We start from the raw sequence: 26,950 nt of genomic DNA, 5'->3' as shown, positions 1-26,950 counted from the left end.
CATAGACACTATTTATATCGCAACATTTTTTCTAATTTTTTCTATGATGCTTTAAAGCAGGAAAATCTGTGAGTGACCGATATACGGACCGACAGAGACTGATAGTTTCTTTGTAATGCTACATGTAACATGGAATATATTTTATTACTATTTCAACGGGTTTAGGGCAATTACCCCCTGGGCAATTACCCCAGACCCTTCCCCTGGCCCTAATCCTAATCCTAACTATAACCCAATTTCCTAAACCCTAACCCTAATCTTAACTCTAAACCACTAATCAGTATTTAGGCGGGGAGTACTAGTAATTGCCCTCTCCGGCTAGCTAACTTTTGTCCGCGCCTGTATGGTACCGACAAGAGAGGGAGACATACTCGTTGAGGTTTAATCTGATCATGGGGGTCAAAGATATGGCGACCCTCACGACAAAATCTTGCACCGAAATTTAAAGGGATATTCAGTGTTTTCTAGAGGTTAGTACTTGCTGGAGGATTGTAGGCATTGCAGTCACACGTAATGCATATTTTCACTGCCTGTCATATATTTGGAACGGAAATTAACTCTTCTGATTTGTCAGAAGAAAGGAAATTAGCCCGTCTCGACCGGCAGAATACGAACTTGTTCGTAGTCATTCATTATGTACGTTGAACAATGTGTTCGATGCATGTATGAATTGTGTAGTCCCGCATGTTGCGAAACATGCTGGTTATTTGTTTTAGTCCCATCTTGGTTATTCGATTTGCGCTGTCAATTCTGTCTTTGCTGTTAAGTATACTATCAGTGATAAATAAGTGTGCATATTTGTTTGAGAACAAAGTATGTGTACTGTGAAGACACAGTGTTTTGCATGATCATACGTCTTATTACGAGTTTGGAATGAAGCACAGATTGCGGACACATGCTGTGAGTGATACCATGCCATGGATGGTATGCTATGAATAACTGTGGTCTATGCCATCATACTAATGCGTATCATATCGCAAGTTTTATAATACAAATGCGACCGCGAGAGACGCCAAGCGGATTTGCACGCCGTCCATTCTTAGGCACTGCAGATCGTGACTACTAGGTGTATTAAAAGCGATAGTTGATGTGTTCTAAACGGTACGACGGTAGCAGTAGATCTACAGTACATGATCTAGATATCACCATGCAGCCCATCACAGGCAGTGGTCCATATACAGTGTATGTGTAGCAACAAGATTTCCTCATTGGGATTAGCCTGGATATTAAAGAACTGGCATACTCATGAAATGAGCCCCACCACTGCGAGTCCGTACTAACTACGGCGGCTCGCCTGTTAATGCTTGTGAATTCAGCCCCACCATGTGGCGTTCATCGGTAGATAAGTACGGTGGTGGGGCTTTCTTCCACAGTATAATACATGTGAATGCGGCCCTACTAAACGGCATTTACATGAGATTGATACAGCTGTGGGGCCGATTTCCACAGCATAGCATCTTTCGTCCTCCCTTTCTCCTGTTTTTTCTTTAGTCTTCAACTTTTTATTCTCGGAAGGACTCCCTAATGTCCGACTAACCCTACCTAGCCCTAAACCATAACCCTAAAGCTAACCTATCTTTGCTTGCTAACGCACAAGTGCACACGCACAGCGGTGGGGCCAATTTCACGATTTTGCTGAAGAACTTAGCATTTAAATAGGATCCCATTCCTAATCCTAGTTTAACATGATCATTTAATAATTACAAATGTTACTAAGGTGTCTTGGCTCTGGCTAGGCTATGCTACTTGAGTGAATGAAAGTCCACATTCGGACTAGACAGAAAAACCCATTTGTTCGGAGGAGTGCTGTGATTTTTTTTTTCGTGATTTTTTTTTTTATAACTTTGATGGTTCTCCCCCAAGATAGATGGAAGCCTCTAGACACCATTGTGGGGGAATGCTTAACCACTGTTCCTATGAATATGCTGGGTGAGGTACCTCGCCCTCCTCGGAAAGGTCTAAATAACAGTTCTACCCCTAGATTGACAAGTTTAAACCGAAATAATAAACTTAACTTCTCATGACTACAGGGCGATCACAAACCGTTTGCGATATCAAAGATTTGGATGGGATTTTCATCTTTTGTTTTGTTTTGTTTTGTTTGTTTGTTTGTCTTTTTTTTTTTGGGGGGGGGGGGGAGTTGGGGTTCTGATGTATACATTATAACCAGAAACAAGCAGACCTAACCATAACTGTATAGTGTAGAATTTAAAGGATTTAGCTAAACAGTGAAGACTTCCTCTACTCTTCATTGTATTTTTATGTCATAGGTTTGTACCCTCATTCACGGAACTACAGATTTTCTTGCGATATTCCTTTTGTCTCTTTGCTTTCCATCTTTTCAGCCTTAGTAGCCATGGCAACCAAGAGACGGTTGGAGATGACGCCGTCACATCCTGACCAGGATCCTGACTATGAGGTGGTCACCACACCAACAGCTGCTAAAAGGCAGAGAGTGCAAGAAGAAGAAGGTAAGATTGTAGTCTTTCCAAATGTAATTTAACTTAAGCACCAGGAACACCTGTACAATAACAAAAAGACATTAAAGCCTAGAGGAATGTCCCCAAAGAAAAATAAAGACAGAAAAGAAATTGTAATTCTTTCTTAAAAAATGGAAAATTGGGCAAAGAAAATATAATTCCATCTGGATTCGAATATGAGACCTCCAGATTGCTAGCCCAGTGCTCTACCAACTGAGCTATACAAAGCCATAGTACAGTGTTTGTCCAAGAAACCCTTAATTCTGAATGCTTGTGTGTGACACGCACACACACACACACTTAAAACCCGACATAAACCTGAAGGATAAATCAACTTTGGGATAAATGCAAGGGATCATTGAAGTGATGCAGCTTTTTATGTCTCCCCTAAGAAGTGTCGCTAGAGGCATTATGTTTTTGGGTTGTCCGTCCGTCCGTCTGGCCGTCTTTGGGTGCACATGCTCACGGTCAAAGGTCAAAAGGTCGAGGTCATGTTCAAAATTTCACTACTTCCCTCCATATCTTCACAATGCCTGAAGGTATTTTCTTGAAATGTAGTGTATACAAGCACTACCAACTAAAAATTCTCCAGAGAGAGTTTTGGGTCATGAGGTCAAAGGGTAAAGGTTAAAGTGAAAATGTTAAAATTTTACAAATGGTTCAAGATATCTTCATGGAACTTAGTACATATACATGTACTGACTGGTAGTGATTGTCTAGGGAATTTGGGGTCATGGTTCAAAGGTCAGGGTCAAAGGTCAAATGTCAACTCCTCAAAATTTCACTATTTCCCTCAAATTCATGCAATGCTTGCAGGATTTTTCTTGAAACATAGTATATACATGTATTAACCAATAGAGATTCTCTAAAAAGTTTCCTGCCTAAAGGTCAAAGTTCAAAGGTCAAGTGAAAGTGCTAAATGTCTCTTCTTCCTCAATATCTCAGAAGTGGCTCATGGTATCATCATGAATTTATGCATGTTCTACTTGACAGTGATTCTCGTGGAATTTTAGGGTCATAGTGTCAAAGGTCAAGGGTCAAAGACCGGGTTGAAATGCTAAAATTTTCTGCTTAATACTGAAATTATACTTTTTCCACATACCTTGAAAATTACTTGTACATAATCTTATAAAAGGGTCAAAAGTCAAGTAAAAATCCTAATATCCCCAAATACCGGCACTCTTAGACAATGTAGCCATTTATACCATTAAACCTTGTTCAAGGAAAGTGAACATTCAACACGTTTGTGACAAGCCTGTCATTTTAATATTTTGCCAATTATGAGAAACTGTCATCATACATTGTCAAGATATTTTACTATAGACCTATAGACCTATATAGACCCATGCGTTATGGCGGAGGCATACCAGTCACCATAGCGACATTTCTACTTGAATATGTAATAAATGCAAACAAAGGGAAACTGACCAGAAATGAATGTACTGTAATCTGTTAGTGGAAAAGATGTGTGCTGTGTAAAGCTTACTGTATACAGGATGGCAGATGGAGGGTGAAAGAAATTTAAAGTGGTACCCTCCTTTAAAAAAAAAAAAAAAAAAAAAAAGACTATTTATATGTAAGAAATTTTCAGGATTTTCTGTTGCTCATACCCCATGTGATATCTGATAGTATAGAAAAACATTGATATTTCTTTGTTTTCACAGCCAAAGAGCAGACCATCAGGAGAATTCAAGTGGTCATCAAGAAGCAGTTTAATATTGCTTTGCAGAACAAGGAAAAGGAGATTGAACTTGTCGATGAGGTTAGTTGTGTCATCTTGCACATTACTTGGCAAGTTTTTATTCCAGTGAGAAGATTGATCTCCACTCATGGGTGGTTGAAAATCTGCTCACTATTGTTGATATGCATAATCTCGTTTTATCAGCCCATGTAGAGAAATATAAGTTAGCAATAAATATTGAAGATCATCTGGAACTGAAGAGAGGAAATCCCTATGTGATTTTATACATAATACTATTGCAACTACTGCTACCACTGCTGTCACTGCTCCAGCTACTTCTGTTATCACCATTATCTTGTTTGTGTGTTCGATGTAAAAAAAACAAAAAAACAAAACAAAAACAGTATATTTGAAAGATTAACAAAGATGAGTTTGATACTCATTAAAGGACAAGTTCACCTTCATAAACATAGAATGTAGCAATATTAGTAGAACACATCATTGACAGTTTGAGGAAAATCAGACAATCCGTTCAAAAGTTATGAATTTTTGAAGTTTTTGTGCAGTACCCGCTGGATGAGAAGACTACTGCAGTGTATGAATAACTTAGATGTCACATGCGTACAACAATATAAGGAAAATATGAAGAGAATTTCACAAAATTCCATCTTTTGAAAAAAGTACACATTCCCCTGACTCGTTACCGACAAATGTTATGGGTAATATTATTCCCCCTGCCTTTAGAAAGAGGCAAGTCAAGTGCACTTTTATTATGCCAAAAAAGTGAAAATATGTTGAATTTTCTTTTACATTTTCTTTATACTGTTGTACGCATATGACTCACCAGCTGTAGTAGTCTCCTCATCCAGCGGTTCCAAAACAAAGATTTAAAAAATTCATAACTTTTGCATCGATTGTGCAATTTTCCTCAAACTTTCACTGATGTGTTCTACTAATATTGTTGCATTTTCTCAATCCTTATGTTTATGAAGGTGAACTTGTCCTTTAATGTCAACTTGCAGGGTAATGCATGGAAGTGTCATTCTGTGTGTGAGTATTCATCCTTGTGTTGATTATCACAGTAGATATCCGTGCTTGTTCACCAAAATGAAGTGGAATAATTGAAAAAGATATGCTCCTGTTTGATACAAGGAAACAAACAGCTGCACAAGCCATGCTGCAAGGAGGATCTAGGGAAATTGTTCAAGTTATGTATCATTTGTTTGCAACCTCTCTTCCTTACTCAAGTTAGGACTTTGAGGAAATGTTCTTTCAGGTCTTCAGACTAATCTGTATCTGATAAATGATTCCTATGATCAACTACATTTTACCAAAATACTGGTGTTCTCTTTCATTGTAAGCTCACACAAGACATACAGTGTTCATTTTATGCTCTATACTGGGATAGTTGGCATAGCAAATATTGGATGTAGTATCACATTTGTAACCCTTTTATAATGTATTCTTCACACAGAGATTGCAAAAGGCACGTGTGCAGCTGGACAGGCTGCGGGCATGCATTGTTGCAAGGTATTATGGGAAGGCTGGCCTCTCTTCGACATCAGGAGAGGTAAGAATCTTGTTCTGCTCATGAAACTGTGTCAAAAATCTCTAAAAAAGGAGGTAGTGTAATCCAATAATGAGAAGTTATGAAATATATTCTAGTAAATGTGTAATGTAAGTGTAACTACATCTGTTCATCAAATGATGGCAAGTTGGCTCAGAGTGTGTTAATTTCTGATCAAATAGTTCAGGTTATAGCAAATGGTTTCTTCTAGTCTCATCATGCCATACCAATGAATGAGTGAAATAATGATGCATCTAAGTACCAGTCTCAAAGAGATATGTGAACTGAAGTAGTTTGCATTGTTAAATGAAAATGTTGACTTTAGTCATGGTAACTGACATTCTGACATTGTAAATGCTAACACACATCTAGCCTCTCAAATTATAAGACAAGAAAATAAGCTGTCTGTGTGAAAAATCATGCAAATGACATTTCCATGCTCCCCTGCCCCGCTCCCCCTCTCATACGGTTCCTTGTTATCTTCCTGGTACAGAAGAGCAGGCAAAAACTTGACCTAAGTCATCCTGCCATTCAGCGAGCCTTGGGTCATCCTTCCAAGGCTTCTTCCTCTCCACCTCCACTACAAGATGAGGAGACCAACTTGTCTCGTCCTCCAAGCCAGGTGGGCGGGGCATCGCTGGAGGAGAGTGGTAGGTCAACTCCTATCGCAGAGCTGCTTGGACGGAGCGATGCTTTTTCAGACCTGGATGGGAATGGGTTCTCCCCAGGACCAAAGGGACCCCGCAATCTAGGACAGGTAAGCCAGGGAAAGAATCAGATGGTGAGAACATCTTGTCTTCCTGGTAGCACCATGCCTACCATTCTTTTCCTGTGTAGTTTTCATTTGTTCATGAGGAATGATGTATGAATGATGTCATAATTTTGCCCGTGTTCATCTGTCTTGTTTGATGTGTAAACTGCCCTCCATTTTTGTTTTCTTTTGCTTGGAGATATTCAGTTGTACACTTAATGAAAGCTGTACCTCAGTTTCTTGTGAATTGCATTATGTTGATCTATCTGGCAGCCAGAAACAGTAAATCTGTGATTGACTTAGCAGATGAAGTTATCAAAATGTCAGTTCTTTCAGAGAATTATTTGATGTTGCAGATTCTAAAATTGTTTGTTCTTTTCACCCGTGCTAGGATACATTTGGAGTTGGCCCTCCTCTAGACCACATCAAGCATCACACTGCACTCATGGAAGCATCAGAAGGATCACGATTTCACGTCAAGAAACGAATCATTGTTGGAAATGTCTCGAAGTGAGTCAAATTTGAAGACAAACCCAGCCAACAAAATATTTGAGGCATGACCCTTATCAGAAGACAATAGTGTGTGCTATGGTTTATTATTGCTGGAATGGAATAAAGACCTTGTATCTGAAATTTTGGTGAAAATTACTTTTGTGGATTAAAGGTCAGTTAATCAGATAAGTGATGTCCTGTCAAAATCCTAGCTGTTTTACCTTAAAAATGCAGCCATCATGGCATGTCACAGGAAAGGCTCTCCCATTTGATGCAGTGCTTTGGCTGCCATGTTGTTTTGCTCTCCTGAACATTTGACATTATGTAGATACGAGGTCTTGTCGCCCCAGCGACGATATGTAAATACAACTGTGTATCACCTCTGAAGAAGATTCAAGCAAGGCGTTGGATCCGTAAATTTTGAATGTCTTGTTTTCAAGAGAAACCCTTTCATATAAAATCATAAGTGCAAAATTGTCCATTGCCTTCAAACTGTGTGAAGTTATCACATTTCTCAACATATTTTTGTGGAATTGTGAGTTGATGAGTCAAACTGCTGTTACAGATATCTTTCCCATAACCCCTGCCATATAAGACAACATTGTCTCAACAATTCATGAAGGTTATGCAATTATTGCTTGAAGTCTTGTGCTTTTATGCGAGTATAAAAGCAAGAGGCACCACAATTGTTATGTGAGTGATTGCTTGTGCTATTTGGGACTTGTACCAAGCATGCCCTACTAGGCTTTATTAAGATATGTGTTGTATGAAAATAAGAAGGTCTTCAAAGGTTACAGTTATATACTGTACTTGTGAAGGGTAATCTAGTGTTGACATCTTTTATGTCTGCTGACAAGGCAGTTCAAGGTATGCTGATGTTATCATCTACGTTCATCAGATATATTCCCCCAGGGCACAGGGAGGATAGTGACCCATCCACCCATAAGTGGATGGTGTATGTCCGAGGACCTCCTGATGAACCTAGGATTGACCACTTTGTGGAGAAGGTCTGGTTCTTCCTCCACCCAAGCTACAGACCCAATGACCTGCTGGAAGTCAAGTGAGTTGGGATTTTTTTTGAAGAAGTTTTTGTTTTTTTGTGTGTGATAGCCACTATATGACTTTCATTGTAAGGATGTTTTTTAGAAGGAAAAGTTGTGTAATGTTCTACTCTCCCAGCCACCATGTGAATCTGTGTTCAACTCTTTGCAAATTTGTTTTAGTATGTTTGGGCCACATATTTGTTTCATCTAGAAATGATTCAGGTAAGATTGACAGTTTTGTCATTCATGACTTCTTACTATGATTAAAACCTTATGCAGAGAGCCACCATTTCATCTGACACGTAGAGGATGGGGGGAATTCCCCATCCGGATTCAACTGCACTTCAAGGACATCCGCAATAAAAAGGTTGACATCATTCATCACTTGAAGGTAACTTTTGATTTGTGCCTAGTTGTTGACTTTACCTCATTTCTATCATTGATCCCACTGAAATGTGCTAACTCCTTACATTATTTGCTCCGTTCATTAGAAGCTTCTCTCTATTGCAAAAGGATTAAATTCAATTAATAAATCAACAAATAATCACTTCCCTCAAATAACGGTCAAAATTCAGAGTTAAAGATTACTGAAATAAATCTAAAGTGTCATTTCCCTGCCATATATTCCATTCAGTCAGCTAGGGAAGGCCAGTAATAGGGTTACGTGGTGCAATGGATTGAAATGAATTGGAAAATATTTCCCCTGTGGAGAAAGGGTTGAAGGTCAATCTTTGATTAGTTGGCAATGGACTTTACCAAAGTGTAAATGAAGGGCTTTCTATGGTATAGTAATTGCAAAAGATTGCTCTAGTTTGCATTATGAATTTGATTTTTTTCTTGAGCATCAGTTTTGTTTTTATTTTTTTGTTTTTGTTTTTGTTGTCTGCAGACCTTTGTAGATGTGGGTGTACATTTTTCATGCTGATGATGTGGATTTGAATTGTACACAATAAACAACAAATGCAGATGTTACCGTATTAGTTTGACAAATTAAAGTGTTTTATGGATCATTTTTAAATGATTCAATGAGTATGATCATTTCAAGCAGCTCTTGTGTAGAGTCATACATATCAGAGAAATTATTAGTAAATTACTTAATTGTTCAGATGCTCACAGCTATTATTATTCTTACCTTTATTCTCTTGTTTACAGCTTGATAGAACCTACACTGGATTGCAGACTCTTGGAGCTGAAACAGTAAGTCAACAGAGGAATAATAACATGGAATTCACTCTGTTCAACTGGACTAACCTGTGAAAATCACTGAGAGTGTTGTGACTTGTCTGAGTCACTTCAGCTCTGACTGGCTGACAAGCATTCACCCATGAATGATGGCAGTTGCATTGCCCATTCATTCATTATCAAAGAATGCTCACCAGCCAGACAGAACAGAAGAAGTGCCTAGAACGAATCCTAAAATTGTCTTCTCCATGATTTTCGCTGGTAAGTCCAGTTGAATGGATTTAATTACTTGTTATCATATCACCTGGATGAATCAATATCTAAATCTGATATATTGACAGAGTAGTATTTCAAGTTTTCAGTCTTATGTTTGTATTATAGTTAGTTCATTCGTCTTTTGATCCACCGAAAGATTACCAAAGTGATGTGTTGAGACAAGTGAGAGAGACAGAGCTGACTTTTAATTAAGATGGCAAGTTAGTCTGCTAATTTATACTGATTTTTGTCTGTTATCAGATTGTGGATGTAGAACTAGATCGCTACCTCTACAGTGAAACGGGTGATCCACTTTCCCGACCTTCAACACCAACGGTCACCAAGGTCAACTACAAGGAGGGTCTGAGACCAGCTCTATCTCGCGTGCCAACTCCCATCCGTAACACCATCTCTCTGAATGATGACAGTCGCAGACAGAGCATCACAAGCCCTAGTCCTCAGCTGCTTGAGTCATTTGGGAAAACCCCAGACAGCACTCCTGAAAGGTCGCGAACTCCTTCCCAGGGTTCAGCAGCATCCAGTCCGCTGCTGAAGTCGTTACCAGGCAGCAGTGGAGCCACTCCAATGTCCATTACCCTGGATGGATGTCTTGATAGTTTCAAGGAAGAGGCAGGAGGTAAGTCCTGTCCAGTTTGAAAATTTCCCAATAAAATCTGTTTGTAGGAATCATATATATATGTATATCTTTTTTTTTTTCTAAATGAACAAACTAATGCCATAGAAGGGTGGCAGTTTGCTAATTTTTCTCTGAAGCATAGCCTGTCCACATTTACTTCGTTGAAGTCCTATATTTGATGTTTCTTAATATGTGCAAGCTATCACATGGATTGTTCTTGTGAATAGATGTGATAAAACACCTCTAGGCATTTGCTGGCTTGTCTTGAAGTGAAATCTGAGTACAGTGACTTACCAGAGAAGTGCTGACTCTTATGAAGTATTCCACAGACATGGCAGTATTAGGTATTCATCCTGTTGAATATACAAGTTGATGCTGCACTGAAGTATTTTAAGATCTCAAGTAATGTGCTGCAAGAGATAGTCAAGTCCATGTTTTTCCTTTGTCTGACACAACCAGATCTTGGTCCATCAGCTGCAGTGTCCCTTGGCAAGCTGTCCCTGAAAGTGAAGGCTCAGTCGGGTCCTGCCTTGCTCAACCAAGGGAAACCTGTTCGCACCATGCCACCACTGGGGCCCATCTCTACACCCATCAACAGTAAGACTCCCTCTCTGGACCCACCCACAACACAGGTCAGTCCAACAGGGCTGGACAGCGTCAGCTTCTCACCTTCCCTTCTGGTCAATTCAGGCAGCTCAAGTCTAGGAACTCTTCTCTCAGATGGGCAAACTGTGTCACCAACACAGACTGGTGCCATCAATGTGGGTGACATTGCAATCTCATCACAGGGAGGAAACCTTATCCGGATACAAGACGGACAGATCGTCCAGGAGCTACCCTCAGATGCCGTCTCCCCAACTCACGCTAAGGCAGAAATGAAGACGGTGGTAACCCTTAATCAAGTGATGTCGGGTTCAAAGTCCATCATCAAGGCATCACAAGCATCGTCCCCTCCTGGCACAAACACACCTTCAATCTCACTGCAGAAGATCTCTGTACCAAGCGCATCAAGTCATCCTCAGGCGATGGTCGGTACATCTACTCCAGCGATGCCAAGCACTGTCAGTATATCCCAGCTGAGCAAACAACCCTTGGTGGCATCACCTGTGGTGCGCAAGAGCCCTTCGGGGGTCACCCTGGTACAGCAGACTGCTGTTGGTGTCTCAGCCTCCAGGGTTGGCCAGCAGGCAAACGTCATGCCAGTGATTCCAAACCCTCCACCAGGCACTCAATACTACGTCACAGCCAAGTCAACAGACAAGAACCTGCAGGGGAAAGTGATCCTGATTCCTCAGCAGGTCTTCTCACAGAACTCTGGTCAAAGTGGGAAGAGTGGACGAGGAGCAGGGAAGACATCAAACACAAGCAAGCAAGGTGAGAGTGTTCCTGTAGTCTTGGGAGAATCTTCATTTGTTGATACAGACAACTTACTAATTTTCCTTGTAATAAGTTGTTTTAGTGCATGGAACTATTTGACATTTTCTCTGTATCGTCCACACCTGAGATGTATCCTTGTGTTGCTATGTACAGGCAGTAGGGGTACTCATGATCTTTTTATGCTTAGCCAAATAAACAATTTATTGTCTGGATATTAGAATGATTGACCAGTCCATTTCCAGAGCAAAAACAAAAACAAAACAACAATGATTTAAGCTGCTCAGCCCTTGTCTGGCATATTTGTCACCTAGCTGACATGATGTGTCATATTACATTTTTACTGCTGAAATGGAAGAAAGCAAATATGAAAACCATAAAGTTTGAAGTATGCTGCTAAAACCATGCATTTTCAGGTCTTTTTGGAGTGGACACTATTCCTCCTATGACATGCATCTTTGACGTATGCTTTCAAGGTACATCATGAAGACAGAGAACATAAAAATAATGTACGTGTGGTGTCTGGTGATTTTTGTCACATTTGAATTAGGTTACAAGAGGATTGTGGTTTTTCTCAAACCAGCCCAATTTTATGCCATATTTTTTATGCTATTGTGTATGTGCTGCTGACAAAAAAACAAAAAAAACAAAAAAACAAACAAACAAAAAAACAAACAAAAAAAACAAAAAAAAAAATCAGTGGGAGACGCATTGCTCAGCAACACTGGGCTGATGACCAGGTCACAAGGTATTACAATAAAAAGGTATTGATGCTTAATTCTGCATCTTGTCTTCAATCAGTCGTGCGTGGTGTAATCATTTTCAGTGAGTGAGCACCCTCACTGCCTCAAATAATGAGCAAGAAACAGATCTTTTCTTTGCAAAATGAGCCTGTTTCCTAGGGGACATGACAATAGCAATCACCATAGATAGCTAATATTGGATGTCTTGTTTCTTTCTTTTGTTACATTATGATTGTTGATAGTTATGAGTTATAGATCCATACTTACCCTGGTCTCAGGAACCAATGTGAAACTGCAGTGGCCAGTCAAGGTCTGTGATCAGTGATTATTTGTTGAAATTCTTCTTTTAAGAAAGTTTTACCTTTATTTGAAAATAAGTCTTAGTGATTCTCACATACATTCAGCTATATATGACATTGCAATTTGGGAAAGTATTCAACAAAGACTAGTTCAAAAAACCATACACAATGATGTCTTTCTAAAGCTTGTAAAACTGTTGTTGCTCTTCCATATACTTTAACAAGTAAGTATTGACATATATGTATAAGCCAAGTTTCATATTCACATGATTAGAGTATATCTCTCTCATTTCCACAGGTTCGGGATCCTTCCTGTCACCAAGCAATGTACTAATCCTTCCTCAGGGCTCTATTGTTCCTCCCTTGCCCCCGGGAAGCATCGTCCAAATTCAACCTGTCCCCACCCCAACTCGTTCGTCCTCTCAGAGCAGCGGGTCTGCTCAGCAGATGACTCGCATTGCCCTCACTCAGAAGTCAGGGGCGTCCACAATCATTACGCCCAAGCCTGCCACTCAACGGCTGGCCTCAGGAGGAGGGGTCATTCAAATCCAACGGTCAGCAGGGCAAACACTGGCCAAGCTTGTTCCTGCACTAGGAGCGCCCACCCAGCAAGCCACATCTTCGCCATCATCAAGCGTTTCGCTGATACCAGAGATGAAGGGACAACTTGCTAGGACTCCAGCCGGGGGAGTGGTCCTCGTTCAGCGCTCCTCAGCCAACTCAAAGAGCAACACTGTACAGACTCTCTCTGGACTTCCCAGCGTTGTTGCCACTCAGACAGTCCCCGTTGCACAGAAAATTGCCATCAATCAGATAACTGGGTCTAACATCATTCCAGCACAGCAAAAAGTCTCCTTGCCACTTAAAGGTGGAAACTCTGTTCTCTTGCCACAAGCCACAAAACTGTCCTCATCAAGAACTGTTGTTCTCCAGCCTACAGCACCTTCTCCTTCTACAAATTCAATGAAGACAATCCAAGTCAGAAGGGAGCAGCCTGCTGTGAAAACAGTGACTAAAATTGTGCCTCCCATGAATGACTTGGAAAAGACTTGTGAGAAAATGAAGTCATGTGCTGCAAAAAATGTGAAAGAGGACAAAGTAAAAGATGCAGGAGAATTGGACCTGTTAAGTGAGGCTGTAACAGAAAGGACCAAACCCAGTGTCGGTAAAGATGAGGAACCGGGCACTGAGAATAAACCGAATCATGTCAAGCAAGTTAGCAATGATAATGGGCTCCTGAAAGAGAGCACTGAGAAGAAGGAATGTACCTCAAGTAAATCGTTATCATGCCAAGAGGATGTGCAAAATGTTGAATCTATGCAAGCCAGCACAGGAGCAGTATGTAGCAATGAGGAGGCCATGGATGATAGTGACACTGTGCATCAAGTGGTGGAGGATAGTACCTCAGCTCTTAAGGGTTTGAAAACCTTGAAGGATGTGTCAAGCCATTGTGATGTAGAAATCAAGAAAGAATTGGAGGAGGAGATTCCTGTGGCAGAATCCATGGAAGTAGATGATGGGTTGATTCAAAATGGAAGCAGTGTAAATGGTCATTGTGTAATACCCAAGTCTGTAGTCACAGCAAATGTCGCTGACAGGAGAAATAAGACTAGCAGGACTGAGGATGGGAATGTCACAGTTAGCGAGTTGTCCATGAAACCTAAAGCAGCCGTGTCTAACAAGTGTGTGATAAAAGTTGTCAACGCCAAGCTCAAAGGATCCACAGGGTGTCAGGATGCATCCCAGCCCAGCCAACGCAGAGTGCGGGTGATTCGCATCAAGCAGGAGCCGGGCACGGAGCCCATCCTCGCTGCCTTGGCAACAGCACCCATCCTGTCTCCCAGCCAGGAGATGAAGGATGGCCTGGAGGCCACTGGAGGACGAAGGGTTGAGGCAGGACCAGCTCAGGATGGTTGGGAGAGCCGGGAGCTCAAAGACTGGATGAAGGTCCTTGGTGAGCACTTTGAAGAGGAGACCAATCTCTATGGTGTCACATCCATTGAGCAGTTGATGAAATATGTAGCTGAGCAGGCTCCTCTGATTGACTCCACAAGAGGTGAGAAGACTTCCTGTGAAAGTGATCCATTTAAGCTAGACCATCACAGTTTACGTAGTATTGTTGATATTTGAGTTGATCCACAACTTAAAATGTCAGCACATTGCGAAGAAAAAACATCCTGTAATTGTGCATGAATTTGTTCACATCATGGTCCCAAAAACTTGACAGCTATGGTCTGTAATGCTGCAGGATTGTAGATGCTATCATTTGCCACCTTAGCCTTACTTTTTCAACACATGACTACAGTGAATTGGTTGTAATCTGTGCACCAAAATATTAGCCTGATTTGTTGCGAGTTTGTGGACACATTTAGTTGTTTCTTCCTCTATCATTACCGTAAAACGGGGTGAATAGGGACAAATTTAAAGTTCTAATGATTGTATTTTTTTCATGCAGCCCAGAGACTCAATCTTATGTGGGGATTTTATGTCCACCTAAAATACCTTTAATTTGGTATTGTGAAAGAAAATAAATATTTTGGGGAAAAGTATGTTTTTTGATAAAATGATGCTGTCCCTTTTGACCCCAAATTTGGGGTCAACAGGGACAACACTAATTTTGATCAAAAAAAAGCTGTTTGGAGGCATTTTTTTTCAATCCATCCAATGAATTGGATTAAGAGAACAACTACAGAGTTTAAAAATGATATACAAACATTTAAGAGCAATCTATTCCATTGTTAAATCAATCTTTAACAAAAATTTCAACAGCCCAACAAAATGAGCTGCAAATTTGAAACATGCACATTCAAAAAACTTTTCTCGGTTTTGTCCCTATTCACCTCGCCGTCCCTTTTCACCCCGTTTTACGGTACATCAATTCATGGCATGATATGTAGAATGTTGCACACTTATCATACTGATGTCCTGCATTTGATGATTCACACATTTTTGACATACATGTAGCTATGACAGGCCGAAGCCCTGGTCACCCTGGTTAGTTAAGTGTTGCCAAGCAACCACATTAATTTGCTTCATAGTGATATTGAGGGAATTAGTTTTGGCATTTAATCATGTGCTTATGATTAGATTTTAATATGTTTAGCTTGATACTAAGTAAGTGTTCGAATTTTTTTTATTTGCTGTGGTATTTTTTTCTTATTTGCTGGATAGATATTTCTATTTGGCATAGATATAAAAATTCCTCCATTCACACATAGTCAAATAGACTTGGTATTCATCACTTAACCCATTGAGGACTAGGCGCAAGTATACTCGGGTAAGTGTTTATGGGAAAAGCAAAATCAGCCCGTCCGCAACGGGTTAAACAGTAAAGATGACATTTACCTTCATCTTCATTCACCTTACCTGACATAACGTAGGCTGTACTTTCAAGCCTTCCATGTGCTACATTCATACCTTTTGGCAATCATCAGACAATTATCATGCCTCATAAAAGAGACCACCCCCCTCTCACTGTGGCCGAACAAATAGTATACAGAATGATTTGGACTGCTTTTGAGGGCATTGTTGATATTATTGCCCTGCCCTTGTTGAGTCTTTTTCAAAACACATGTCATAATCATACAAACATTTGTTAAAGACAAGTCGTATACAAAGTTGTATAATTTCCTCTGTGTAGGTTGTGTATGAGTTATTATTTGCCCACAATGCTGGAATTCAAGCTTGTGGTTTGCAGAAATGTTTCAACCATTTCTTATGCCTCTACTACCCTGAAGGGTCCCTGAGATATCATCTTCATTAAATCATACCCACGATATGGATGTCTGTTGCTAATGAGTACACAATTTGTCCTTGCAGTACAAAATGAGCTTCCTTTCTGTGCGACATCCCTGGATCACTACCACTCATGGCCGCTTCCAAAGCGGCGGGCAATGGAGTGGCAGAGGGCAGTCTTCATGCATGGCAAAGTAGCGCGACTGAAGGCCAAAGTAGCACGCCTGAGTGACGTTCCCATGTGGAGCAAGAAGAAGATAATGATCTGGTGTCGGAGGCATGGCTTCACTCCACAAGAACCTGGTGAGTTTTGTCATCATTTTTGTATCGCATGGAGGGATTGTTTGTGAAACAGAAAGCAGAATCTTTGTAATTTTGCCTTCGTCAAAAAATTTGTGAGGACAGAAGCCTCAGACCCCTTTTTACTCCACTGGCTTGCTACTTCTGGACAAGCAGATTTCAGCAATTGTTTTTTTATGCCTCCGCCACGAAGTGTCGCCGGAGGCATTATGTTTTCGGGTTGTCCGTCCGTCCGTCCGTCCTTCCGTCCGTCCGTCCGTCCTTCCGTCCGTCCGTCCTTCCGTCCGTCCTTCCGTCCGTAATGTTATTTTGTGGACAGCATATCTAAAAAACTGTTAGAGGTATCCTAATGAAACTTGGCATGTAAATGTATGAGTGGGCGAAGTTGTGCCTATCAACTTTTGGGCGCACATGATCAAGGTCAAAGGTCAAAAGGTCAAGGTCAAATGCTCAAAATTTCACTATTTCCCCTGTATTTATGCAATGCCTGGAGGTATTTTCTTGAAACTTGGTGTATACATGAACTACCAAATAAAGATTCCCCAGAGAGAGCTTTGGGTCATGAGGTCAAAGGTCAAGGGTCAAAGGTCAAGTGAAAATGTTAAAATTTCACGTTTTTCTCCATATCTCACAAATATTTCAAGGTATCTTCATGGAACTTAGTATTTATGCATGTACTGACTGGCAGTGATCATGTAGGAAATTAAGGGGTGAAAGGTAAAAGGTCAGGGGGTGAAAGGTCAAGGTCAACTCATAAAAATGTCATTATTTCTCTCTTATCTATAAATGCAATGCCTGCAGGATTTTTTCTTGAAACTTAGTGTATGCATATTACCCAATACAGATTCTCTTGGAAGTTTCTCGCCTAAAGGTCAAATGTCAAAATGTCAAATGTCAAGTGAAAGTGCTAAATCTCACTTCTTCTTTAAACTTATAAGAGGGTCAAAAGTTGGGTACAAAAATCCTCAAATCCTCAAATACCTGCACTCTTAGACAGTATAGCCATTCATCCAAATAAACCTTGTTCAAGGATAGTGAACACTCAATGCATTTGTGACAAACCTGTCATTGTAATTTTTTTGCCAGTTATGTGAAGCTGTTATCACACATTGTCAAGACATTGTGCTATAGACCTATTCGGAGAACCATGCATTATGGCGGAGGCATACCAGTCGCCATAGCGACATTTCTAGTTCTTTTCTAGAAATGAATAAATATACTTGTACAATACATTGATGTCAGATTGGCGGTCATCACCAAGACAGCATTCATGACTTAATGAGATACTACATCAATTTGAAGCTTGGTCATCCTCACTGTTTTCACTCATCACTGTTTTACAGGAGTTAAAGAAAAGGAAGTGAATGTGTCCTGTTCTCTGTGTGGACAAAAAGGCTGTAGGAATCCAGGATTGGGAAGATCAGACCAAGCAACAGGTTGTCTCAGGGAATGGCTGAGTCCATCAGGTTTGTTCTCTCTTGGTTTTAGATCTGTCCTTGGCTGAGGCAAGCAAGCAGAGGGAATACTCATTTGGCCACATGCTATCAAAATGCATTAGCGCCATCAATCAGCTTGTTACCAGTCTTTGAGTGTGCTTCAGCGAGCCAAAAAATTAAACATGGGGAATTAGACGATGCTCAACATCTAGACATGCGGCAGAGCAGTGTTTATGATTGGTCAGTGGCTGAAGAAGCAGTTACCTATTGCACATGTGATGATTGAATAGTCAAAGATAGTAATACATGGAACTTTAATCTACCGTCATTCAAATAGAGGAATTCCCTTCTAGATTCAGTGTATGTCTTTGGAACAAAGTCTTGTTTGATATCTTACAGAACGTACAGGTGAAGTACTTTATTTTGCTAGTAGTGAATAGCCCCTCTTTTGTGAATTGTTTGTGCCAATACTTTGAGTCTAGAGTGCTGATGCTCAAGCCATATTCAAGTTTTCGTTACATTTTTGGCTGAAACAAATAATTAAAAATCAGAAAAGTGCACAAGGCTAAAACAAGCCAATGTTTCTGACATCCATTAATCCAGGTATTTTGAAGCAGACCACTTTCTGTACTGCAGAAGATTTGAGTCAGCGTGTGTATGAGAGTCAGTGTGAACTCGGCTCAAGTCAAGACTCAGACAGTGACATTGAAATCGATGTCATCAGCTATGGGGACCCTGCCAAACGATTAAAGATCAAGACAGAGGGAGACGAAAAGCTCCAGCTGAAATGCTTCATGCCACCAAGCGAGGGCGCCAGATATGTCCAGGATGCTGCACAAAAGGTTCGTAGTGTGCTTTGTGTCTTGTTGTTTCTTTGTCTCATCAATGCAGCCATTTGTCAGACCATGAAATTGTCTTACAAGTTAAAATTTATAAGTTGAGTATTTCTTTTATTTCATGGCATAATAAGGGAAGACGTACTACATCCGTGATTGTATTGTGTGTAGTGATGGAAGAAAATTGCTTTGAGTCCAGTTTATCTTGATCGCGTACATTAACAAAAAAGTACCATTATAGCCTGCATAATTTTCTTATGTCTATGTACGTTGTAGGTAGCTTTAAAATCATTTGATTAATGCTTCTCTTTTTTAAGTATCTTATCTCTGTGGTATTGCATGCTATCAGTGTCTCTGATATTGTATGGAAATGAAGTCATGAAAAAGAAGAGGTTTTCATTATTTGTTAATTGATATTTCATCATTTCATTTTGAACTGCATTGTTTGGCATTGTGGTTGATTTCCATGTACTGTATAGTACAGTTATTCTGAACAGATTTTCAGCATCGAATTCTGCAATCTGTCACAATATGACTGTGAGATATTGACTGTCATGGAGCTGTAAGATGCAGTGAAGTCTGTTGAGTGTGATACATCCTAGAGATGATGTGTTGGCTATATCCATAACCATTGTGTCTGTGTTATACATCCTGCAACTCAACAAAAGCCTGGTTGATATTCCGCGTAAATGTTTAGCTTTGGGGAATTAATCTGCATACAAATGGTGCACAGGTCTGAGTGGGTCAGTAGGAATTGTATGCATAAGGTAACTATGGAATTGTTTATGGACTGGATTCCTTGGTTCTCACTGCATGCACATTATTCCTGCTGATGCACATATGCATTACCTGTTTTATAGAACAGTGGGCATTTTTGTTTTTTGTTTTTCCCAGAATCCATTGTTTTAAAGGACAAGTTCACCTTCATAGACATGTGGGTTGAGTGAATGCAGCAATATTAGTAGAACACATCAGTGAGAGTTTGAGCAAAATCGGACAATCCGTTAAAAAGTTATGAATTTTTAAAGTTTCTGCTCAGTCACGGCTGGATGAAAAGACTACTATAGCTCGTGATGTCACATGAGTACAACGATATAAAGAAAGAATAAATAGAATTCAACATATTTCCATTTTTCTCCCATAACAAAAGAACACTCGACTTCTCTCTTTCAGAAGGCAGGGTGAATAATATTACCCTTAACATACGTCAGTAGCAAGTCGAAGAACTGTGCACTTTATTCAAAAAGTGAAGTTTTGTGAGATTCTCTTTTTATTTCTCTTATATAGTTGTACGCATGTGACATCATACACTGTAGTAGTCTTCTCTTCCCGCAGTGACTGCGCAGATACTTAAAATATTTGTAACTTTTGAACAGATTGTTCAATTTTCCTCAAACTTTTACTGATGTGTTCTACTAATATTGCTGCATTCTCTCAATACTTATGTATATGAAGGTGGACTTGTCCTTTAATCATATGTCCACTACTGTAAAAGTGGATATTTTCGCGTTACTAATTTTTTGCGCTTCGCCGGGTAAGAAGAGTTTCGCGTGTTTTTAATTCCGCGGAATCAAGACATCACGCACAGGAGCATATGGCAAGCAGTAATATTCGCGTGCTTTTATTTTCGCGCTAGTTTCTGGTTGCGCGAAATGCGCGAAAAATTTCAACACCGCGAAAATTTCCACTTTTACAGTAATTACCAACATTTGGCAAATTTACTGCATGAAATTCCTTTGGGCTTGCCATAGATAGAACTGTACATGGGGATACTGGATGCAAAATAGATTTACTGGATGGATGGCAAGCCATCTCTTGCTAAGTGCACAAACTGTTGCTACATGTGACTACTGGATGCATGACTAGCCATTGCTATGTGTGCGAACACATGCTTAGTGACCAAACTCTTTTGTTATAAGTGCTTGATAGCATGATTGTAGTGTAGTATCGCCAGTGATCACTCTGATGACTTGATATCGAACGTGCAGCGAGTGAAAATGGACGCATGGCTCTCCACCTATAAGATTGCAGAAGTTTAGTGACTTATTTCATGATAACTTTGTATATGAACTGGAACACTATTTCTCTTCTCTGCAGATTGGTGTACACTTGAATCCTGTCCAAGTTTGTGAAGACACTTTTTCACCTGTCATACAGGAGATGATATTTGTAGTAAGTGGACACTTTTCAGCATCTTTCATTCTCTTGTACTTAATATGATATCTCCTTGTTACAACAATCATGGAATCAAGTGCATGATGAAACTATTTCATTTGGGTTGGCAGCATTTCAAGCGGCTCTCTGCCTGTCTTTAAAGACTGGAGCTGGTCATTGAATGCATCTCCAACTCTCCAAAGGAATTGTTTGAGATGATATTAACCCATTGAGGACAAGTCCTGAGTATAACTCAGGCAGGTGTTTATGGGAAATGCATGTTGTAGCAAAATCAGCCCGTCCTCAACGAGTTAAAAGAGCTACTTATACATCACAATGAGGAGATCCTTTCAGTCCATACAATACAAGTTTTTATTAGGTTCTTGATTGCCAGCTCCTATGAAACCAAACATCCCCAGGAGTGGGGTTGAACAGCATGGCATTGGCAGGAGTGTAGCAAGAATACATTGTAATGAGAGCACATCGCTGGTTGAGAATGAGAAAGGCGTTAAGTTGTCTCGAACACTATTGGTTTAGTGGCAACTTGACACCCTTCTCATTCTCACCTGACGACATGTAGGTAAGATGGGTGTCAGGTGATTGGTAGAAAGTGAAATATTACAGAGCAGTGCTATGAGAAAATGGAGGCTGCATTGTGCTGAAAGGGATAATTACCTTTTCTAGAAGCCTGTTGATACTGAATGGAATATCGTTTCCAACTGAACTTTGTACAGAATTATTTTAGTATTGAGCCATATTTTGTGAAAGTGGTTAGGTCTAGGGGCATTCAGGTAATGTTTTTCACATGTCTGCATCATCCACTTAGCATAGACCAATCCAGATTTCAGATCACTTGTACAGATTTAAGGTAATTGTGCACTCTTTTCATCCCTCCCATGATGCCTCATAAAGGTCACTAAAGGTCACCCACTATTGAGGTAGCCTGAAGCCAGTGTGAGAGAAAATTTGAAACCTGTATTGGCTTTTTTCTTCTCTTATGTGTTTTCAAGGACTCAATATGTAGAGAATATGCTTGTTTCACATACAGTACCAAAGTTCATGATATGAGTTCGATATTTCCTAGGATGTCATTGTCTTGACTCACATTATTTTCCTCCCAGGCGACCAGACAGTTTCTCAGTGATGTCGTCAGAGGTGCCTTGGCCAAAAGCTATGGGGGTCGTGAAGATTGCAGGTATGCATTTCTATCCCAGATTAATAGCTATAAAACTAGAAATTTTTACATGCATGAAACATTCATTTATTTCGTGGGGAGTCAAGAATTATGAAAATAAAATGTGTGCAAAAGTCTAACAAATCCCTGTAATAGGAGTACATACAGTATACTCATGATAATTTTTTTTTTCTCCATAGTAGGAAATTTGCAAAAGTTTCATACTGCAAAAAGGGCTGTTGGCTCCAAGTCACAGAAGTTTCATGCCGAGAATGTGTCTGGTTTTACATCCTACTCAAGATTTAAATCCCAGTGTATGATTTGACTCACTACTGATTGGACATTTTAAAAGAATAAATGTCATCTTATGCATGTGCTTCAAATCTTAACAAAGTATTTTGAGACTGCTTTACAACATGAGGTTTTTATCTCACTCACAAATCTGTTTTGTTTGTCAGTTTGAATCTTTTTCTACTGTCAGTCATTAAGGCATATGTCAACATTGAAACACACACTTCAAAACTGAGTTAGCTATTGCTGCCCAATACTGACTTGCATGTAATCTAGTGATCTGCAGTTGAATAATCTAGTCAGCAGTCTTGTGTAAGCTGGTGTCTTTGAGCTGCTGCTGCTCCTGCCAAATATTGTGTTGCTGTATTAGGATTGTTTCCGCAGCTAGTTCACTCAAGTAAAATGTTGTCCTTGAAACCAAACTATCTGTGGACGTAGAATGAAGACGTGTTGGCTATTGTGATGAGGCATGTGTCACTTCTGCAGCCAGACTGAAGTGTTCACTATTGTGCATAATATAGAAAGTAAACATTGCCAACCAGTGTGGAAAGCTTGCCTTGCTGAAACTGTTTACATTAAAGGCCCCAACAATGGATTGCATGAGGATAGACTCTGGTTTTTCTTTCGCTGTCTTAATTTAGTTGCAATGCAGCTGTTTTTGCACCACCACCAGCAATGTGTGAAATGTAAAATTGCGATTTGACAAAGTGAAGATGGCTTTAAAAGTAATTTTAGTCTGCTTGTTCATACTGTCCTTTAACTGGTCTGGAATTCCCTGTAAAAATTAATCTATATGAATTCAGTCTATCTTTAAACAGATCTAAATGATATATCAATGCTCCTATTAACTCTAAATTGTTGTTTGATAATAATAATAACTAATGTTTATATACCGTAGCACCTTTTCTTTATAGACTCATAGCACTTCAGAAATTTCAACAAAATACAAGAAATGAAGAATATTTACTAAAAACAGAAGAGAGAAAGAACAAAACAAAACAAAACAAACAAACAATGACTTTAAACTTTATTGATGTAGATAAACACTGAATAATCAGCATTTATCTCAGTTAAGGGCAATTTGTCAATCAGTTGCAATAAAAAACAACTCTACTCAAGAATCCTTACTTTGACTAACTCTCCCATAACCAGTGCTGATCTATCTTCTATCCATCGCTAATGACATTTTGAGCTGACAGCTCTAAGGAGGTTAGAGTTACCTGTTATCTTGTCACATGGTCTCTGAAGTGCAGAGAGAAACCTTGCCATGGCAGTACTATATACACTATATGACAGATATGTTGACTGGGTCTGGATTTATGCTCAGTCCTGGTGCTAGGTTCAGTCCCATTCTCAGGACACATGAATTAGGTGGAAACATATTTCAGTCAAAATTGATGTTTCATGGACACAATGCTTGAGAAAAAAAAATTGAGCTATCTATCTGCCTATCATAAGTGAGTGAAAATTGCCCTCACTTAGAGAGGCTGCTGTTTGTAGATGTCCTGTACTTACTGAGTACACACACATTCTTACTAATTACTTCTGTCCATGGTGTTCAGTCCATAATCCCTTTACAAACGCTAGTACTGTTCTTCGTTGACATTGTATTCAGGTCTGCTGTTCATCGAATGCATATTATTGCAGTCACTCTTCGCACATTCAATATGTCCCCACTTTACATTGATATATGTATTTATATGTTTTTTTGTTTTTTTTTTATTACCTCCGCCAAGGGGGGAGGTTATGTTTTCGTTACCGTTTGTTTGTTAGTTAGTTAGTTTGTCCGTGTGCAAAATAACTCAAAAAGTAGTCAACGGATTTGGATGAAACTTACAGGAAAGGTTGAGAATGATACAAGTAACAGATGATTAAATTTTGGTAGTGATCTAAGAATTTGGGGGGAATTTATGAAGGATTTTTTATATTGTGGCAGGTAGGGTCAATGAACTTGGGAGTTCAGGCTGTGCGTATTTGAGGTTTGCATGCAAGCACTAAAGTGCGTGCTCTAGTTTCTGCTAGGGCGAGGCGCACCGTGCAGCTGAGGGTTTATGACATAACAAAGGCTTCTATATTGGGAAATCAGGCGACTTTCAGCACACAATGCTTTCAGTATGTATGGATGGAAATCACTGATATCTCTATGGAAGAACAAGATCAGTGGGGGAAATAAGCTGCATGCCTGGCGGAGGTCTGCACTATCAGAGTGCTTCTCTAGTTTTATTTATTCATTCATTTTGATATACATGTATTCATAATTTTTTTGGGGGGGAGGGGATCAGGTAGTGTGAAGAATCTAAATACTTAGTATCAGCATTGTGTCCTGATGTAGGGATGACAGCAGTGGAATTATTCAAACATTTAAATGAAGATGTGCTATTCAGTTTTGTTTAGGTTTTTTTTTTCCTGTATGCACTGACTTTACAATGGTTTTATTTCACACGTAACTCTACTTTTGAGTTAAGTGTGTTTGAGTTAAGTGTGTAAACACAGCAAGTTTCATTCATTTCATATTTTGAATTTTTGGCACACATGGAGACGTGAAAGAAGAACAGATGATTCATATTCAGTGTCTGGATAATTATTTGTCATCACATAGCTTGGATTATTAATTCATCAAGATGAAGACCATGTATTTGCTCTATATTGCTTGTGACAAGGAAATATGTTGGTTCTATTTGTTGGGTTGGGCCCTCTGTAGATACATCCATTGATGTATGCAATATGCCTTTTTATGTGTAAAGGCGTGATGACAAATTGCATTTTGCATGACACTAATTGCTGCTCACTTGAGATTTAATTTGCATGAAGCCTTCACTTAAAGTTGCTAAAAGGCTTGAGCTTGAAACCTGTGGAGTTGAATGTCAACTAGAATACCTCTTATGGATAGTTTCAGTTTCATCCGTCATACAAAATCCCTCTACATCACTCTCTGAAAGAACTCTGTGTGTTTCATAGTAGTGTTGTATTGTTCACCCTACAGTAAATATGTCTCAAATATCACCGAGTAATTTTTAATCAAACTCATGAGTTTTAATACTTTACTATATTAGGTAACTTGAGAATTGTTAATCATTTCATGATGTGATGAGATTTTTGGTACCCAGAGATACCAAATAGAAATCTTCATTTTGTTGAATTATGATTATGATTATCTCTTTTTTTTATCTCTGTACCCTTGTTTACCCCCAAAATGGGTGAAAGCAATTTATGCTGCTTTATGTAGGAAGATTTTGTAGCCCTGATATACAAAAAACTCTGTGGATTCCTTTGTAATTATGGATCGTGGGTCTCCAAATATAAATAGGAAATAAAATTCTGTTAATTATCAAAAATAGAATTCTAAGTGTCAGTTCCTTTGAATTGATACTGTAATGCTGCAGTTAAAATGTATGTACCGGTATTTCCTTTCATTCCCTCAAAACTCTGTAACTTTAGCAAGTTCTTTTTGCCATCAAAATTAATGATATTGTTTGAAAGGATCAGAAATTAGCTACCATTACTTGCACAAATCAGGTGAGCTGATGTAACTGTTTCCCTAATCCCTTAATTATTATTCATAAAAAAAAAATATTATTGTTCACATGTTAAACCTGCCATAACAGTACTGAGTTGGTATTGGGGTCATTATTGCTGATTGCTAAAATTTGGCTGCCATAATAGCAATGTGCAACTGTACATCTTAAGGACACAAGATGGCGCTACACAGTGCCATAACCCAGGGTGGGATGGTACCCCAGGTTACAGCATGCTACATCATATGTTCATAAAGACACCAAATTCTGTGTTTATATACACATGCATAGGTACTTCTATCTAATATTTGTACTAAAAGCAGAATTGGATATTTTTCACTGTGCTTGTTGTTTTCTTGTTTGTACTTTTCACTACAGGCTTCCTGATGAAATCTTGCCTCTCCATGTCCACCAATCAGTAGCCAGCATGCAATCATGTGACTTCCTCACCAACAAGCACCTCGGTGTGGCTGCCACCGCATCTCACACTGCTACCGAATCGCAGTGAATAGTTTCATCGGGTACAGCTAGTGGATGGAAAAGTTACTGATGCAAGGTTGCCGTGGTAACACTCATGACGAATGTTGGTAGGAGGTCATAGGATTTGTCGTCTTATGATATCAGATGTTTGGAAGAGGAAATGAGGAACTGGAGGTGTGAGGATCAACCTCCTGATACAGTCAAATTTGAAATGTAAGGATGGAGACAGGTGAAAGTTGAAGAGTTCATGTGTCATGTGCTGGTTGCCATGCCAACAGTGTTAGAGAAGGGAGAATTTAGGAAGAGGAGTTATATAGAGGCACTGCATCCCATGTTTAGATCACCCTTTGCACAGAGTAGCAGCAAGAATAATACCTTGAGTATGTGTGAACTTAGGAGCTGAATTGGAAATTATTAGTGAGTCTGCTTGTGAAGTTTGACTTATTTGAAGAGATGATGCTGAGAGAGTGTAAGATAAGACAAGTGTGCAAATGTGTGATATATGTTGCAACAATAACATGTGTT

At 39.5% G+C, this 26,950-nt stretch overlaps 1 protein-coding gene across 1 annotated transcript; it reads left to right on the top strand.

Moving 5' to 3' along the window:
• The first annotated feature begins 404 nt into the window (after window positions 1-404).
• LOC139729642 (YEATS domain-containing protein 2-like) lies at window positions 405-26,950 on the top strand. The gene is made up of 18 exons (XM_071640569.1): window positions 405-470; window positions 2,346-2,471; window positions 4,145-4,242; window positions 5,636-5,731; window positions 6,222-6,485; window positions 6,871-6,989; window positions 7,870-8,031; window positions 8,294-8,405; window positions 9,167-9,211; window positions 9,713-10,088; window positions 10,548-11,462; window positions 12,803-14,560; window positions 16,324-16,542; window positions 17,883-18,005; window positions 18,579-18,817; window positions 20,909-20,983; window positions 22,087-22,160; window positions 26,324-26,950. Exons 2-18 carry the CDS (start codon window positions 2,357-2,359, stop codon window positions 26,451-26,453), a joined length of 4,920 nt encoding a protein of 1,639 aa, XP_071496670.1. The 5' UTR covers window positions 405-470; window positions 2,346-2,356; the 3' UTR covers window positions 26,454-26,950.

This window comes from Diadema antillarum, unplaced genomic scaffold (genome assembly GCF_040938485.1).
Source record: "Diadema antillarum isolate AM-2024a unplaced genomic scaffold, OU_Dant_1.0 seq00000248_RagTag, whole genome shotgun sequence".
NCBI lineage: Eukaryota > Metazoa > Echinodermata > Echinoidea > Diadematoida > Diadematidae > Diadema > Diadema antillarum.
This window is presented reverse-complemented; position numbering and strand designations above follow the sequence as displayed.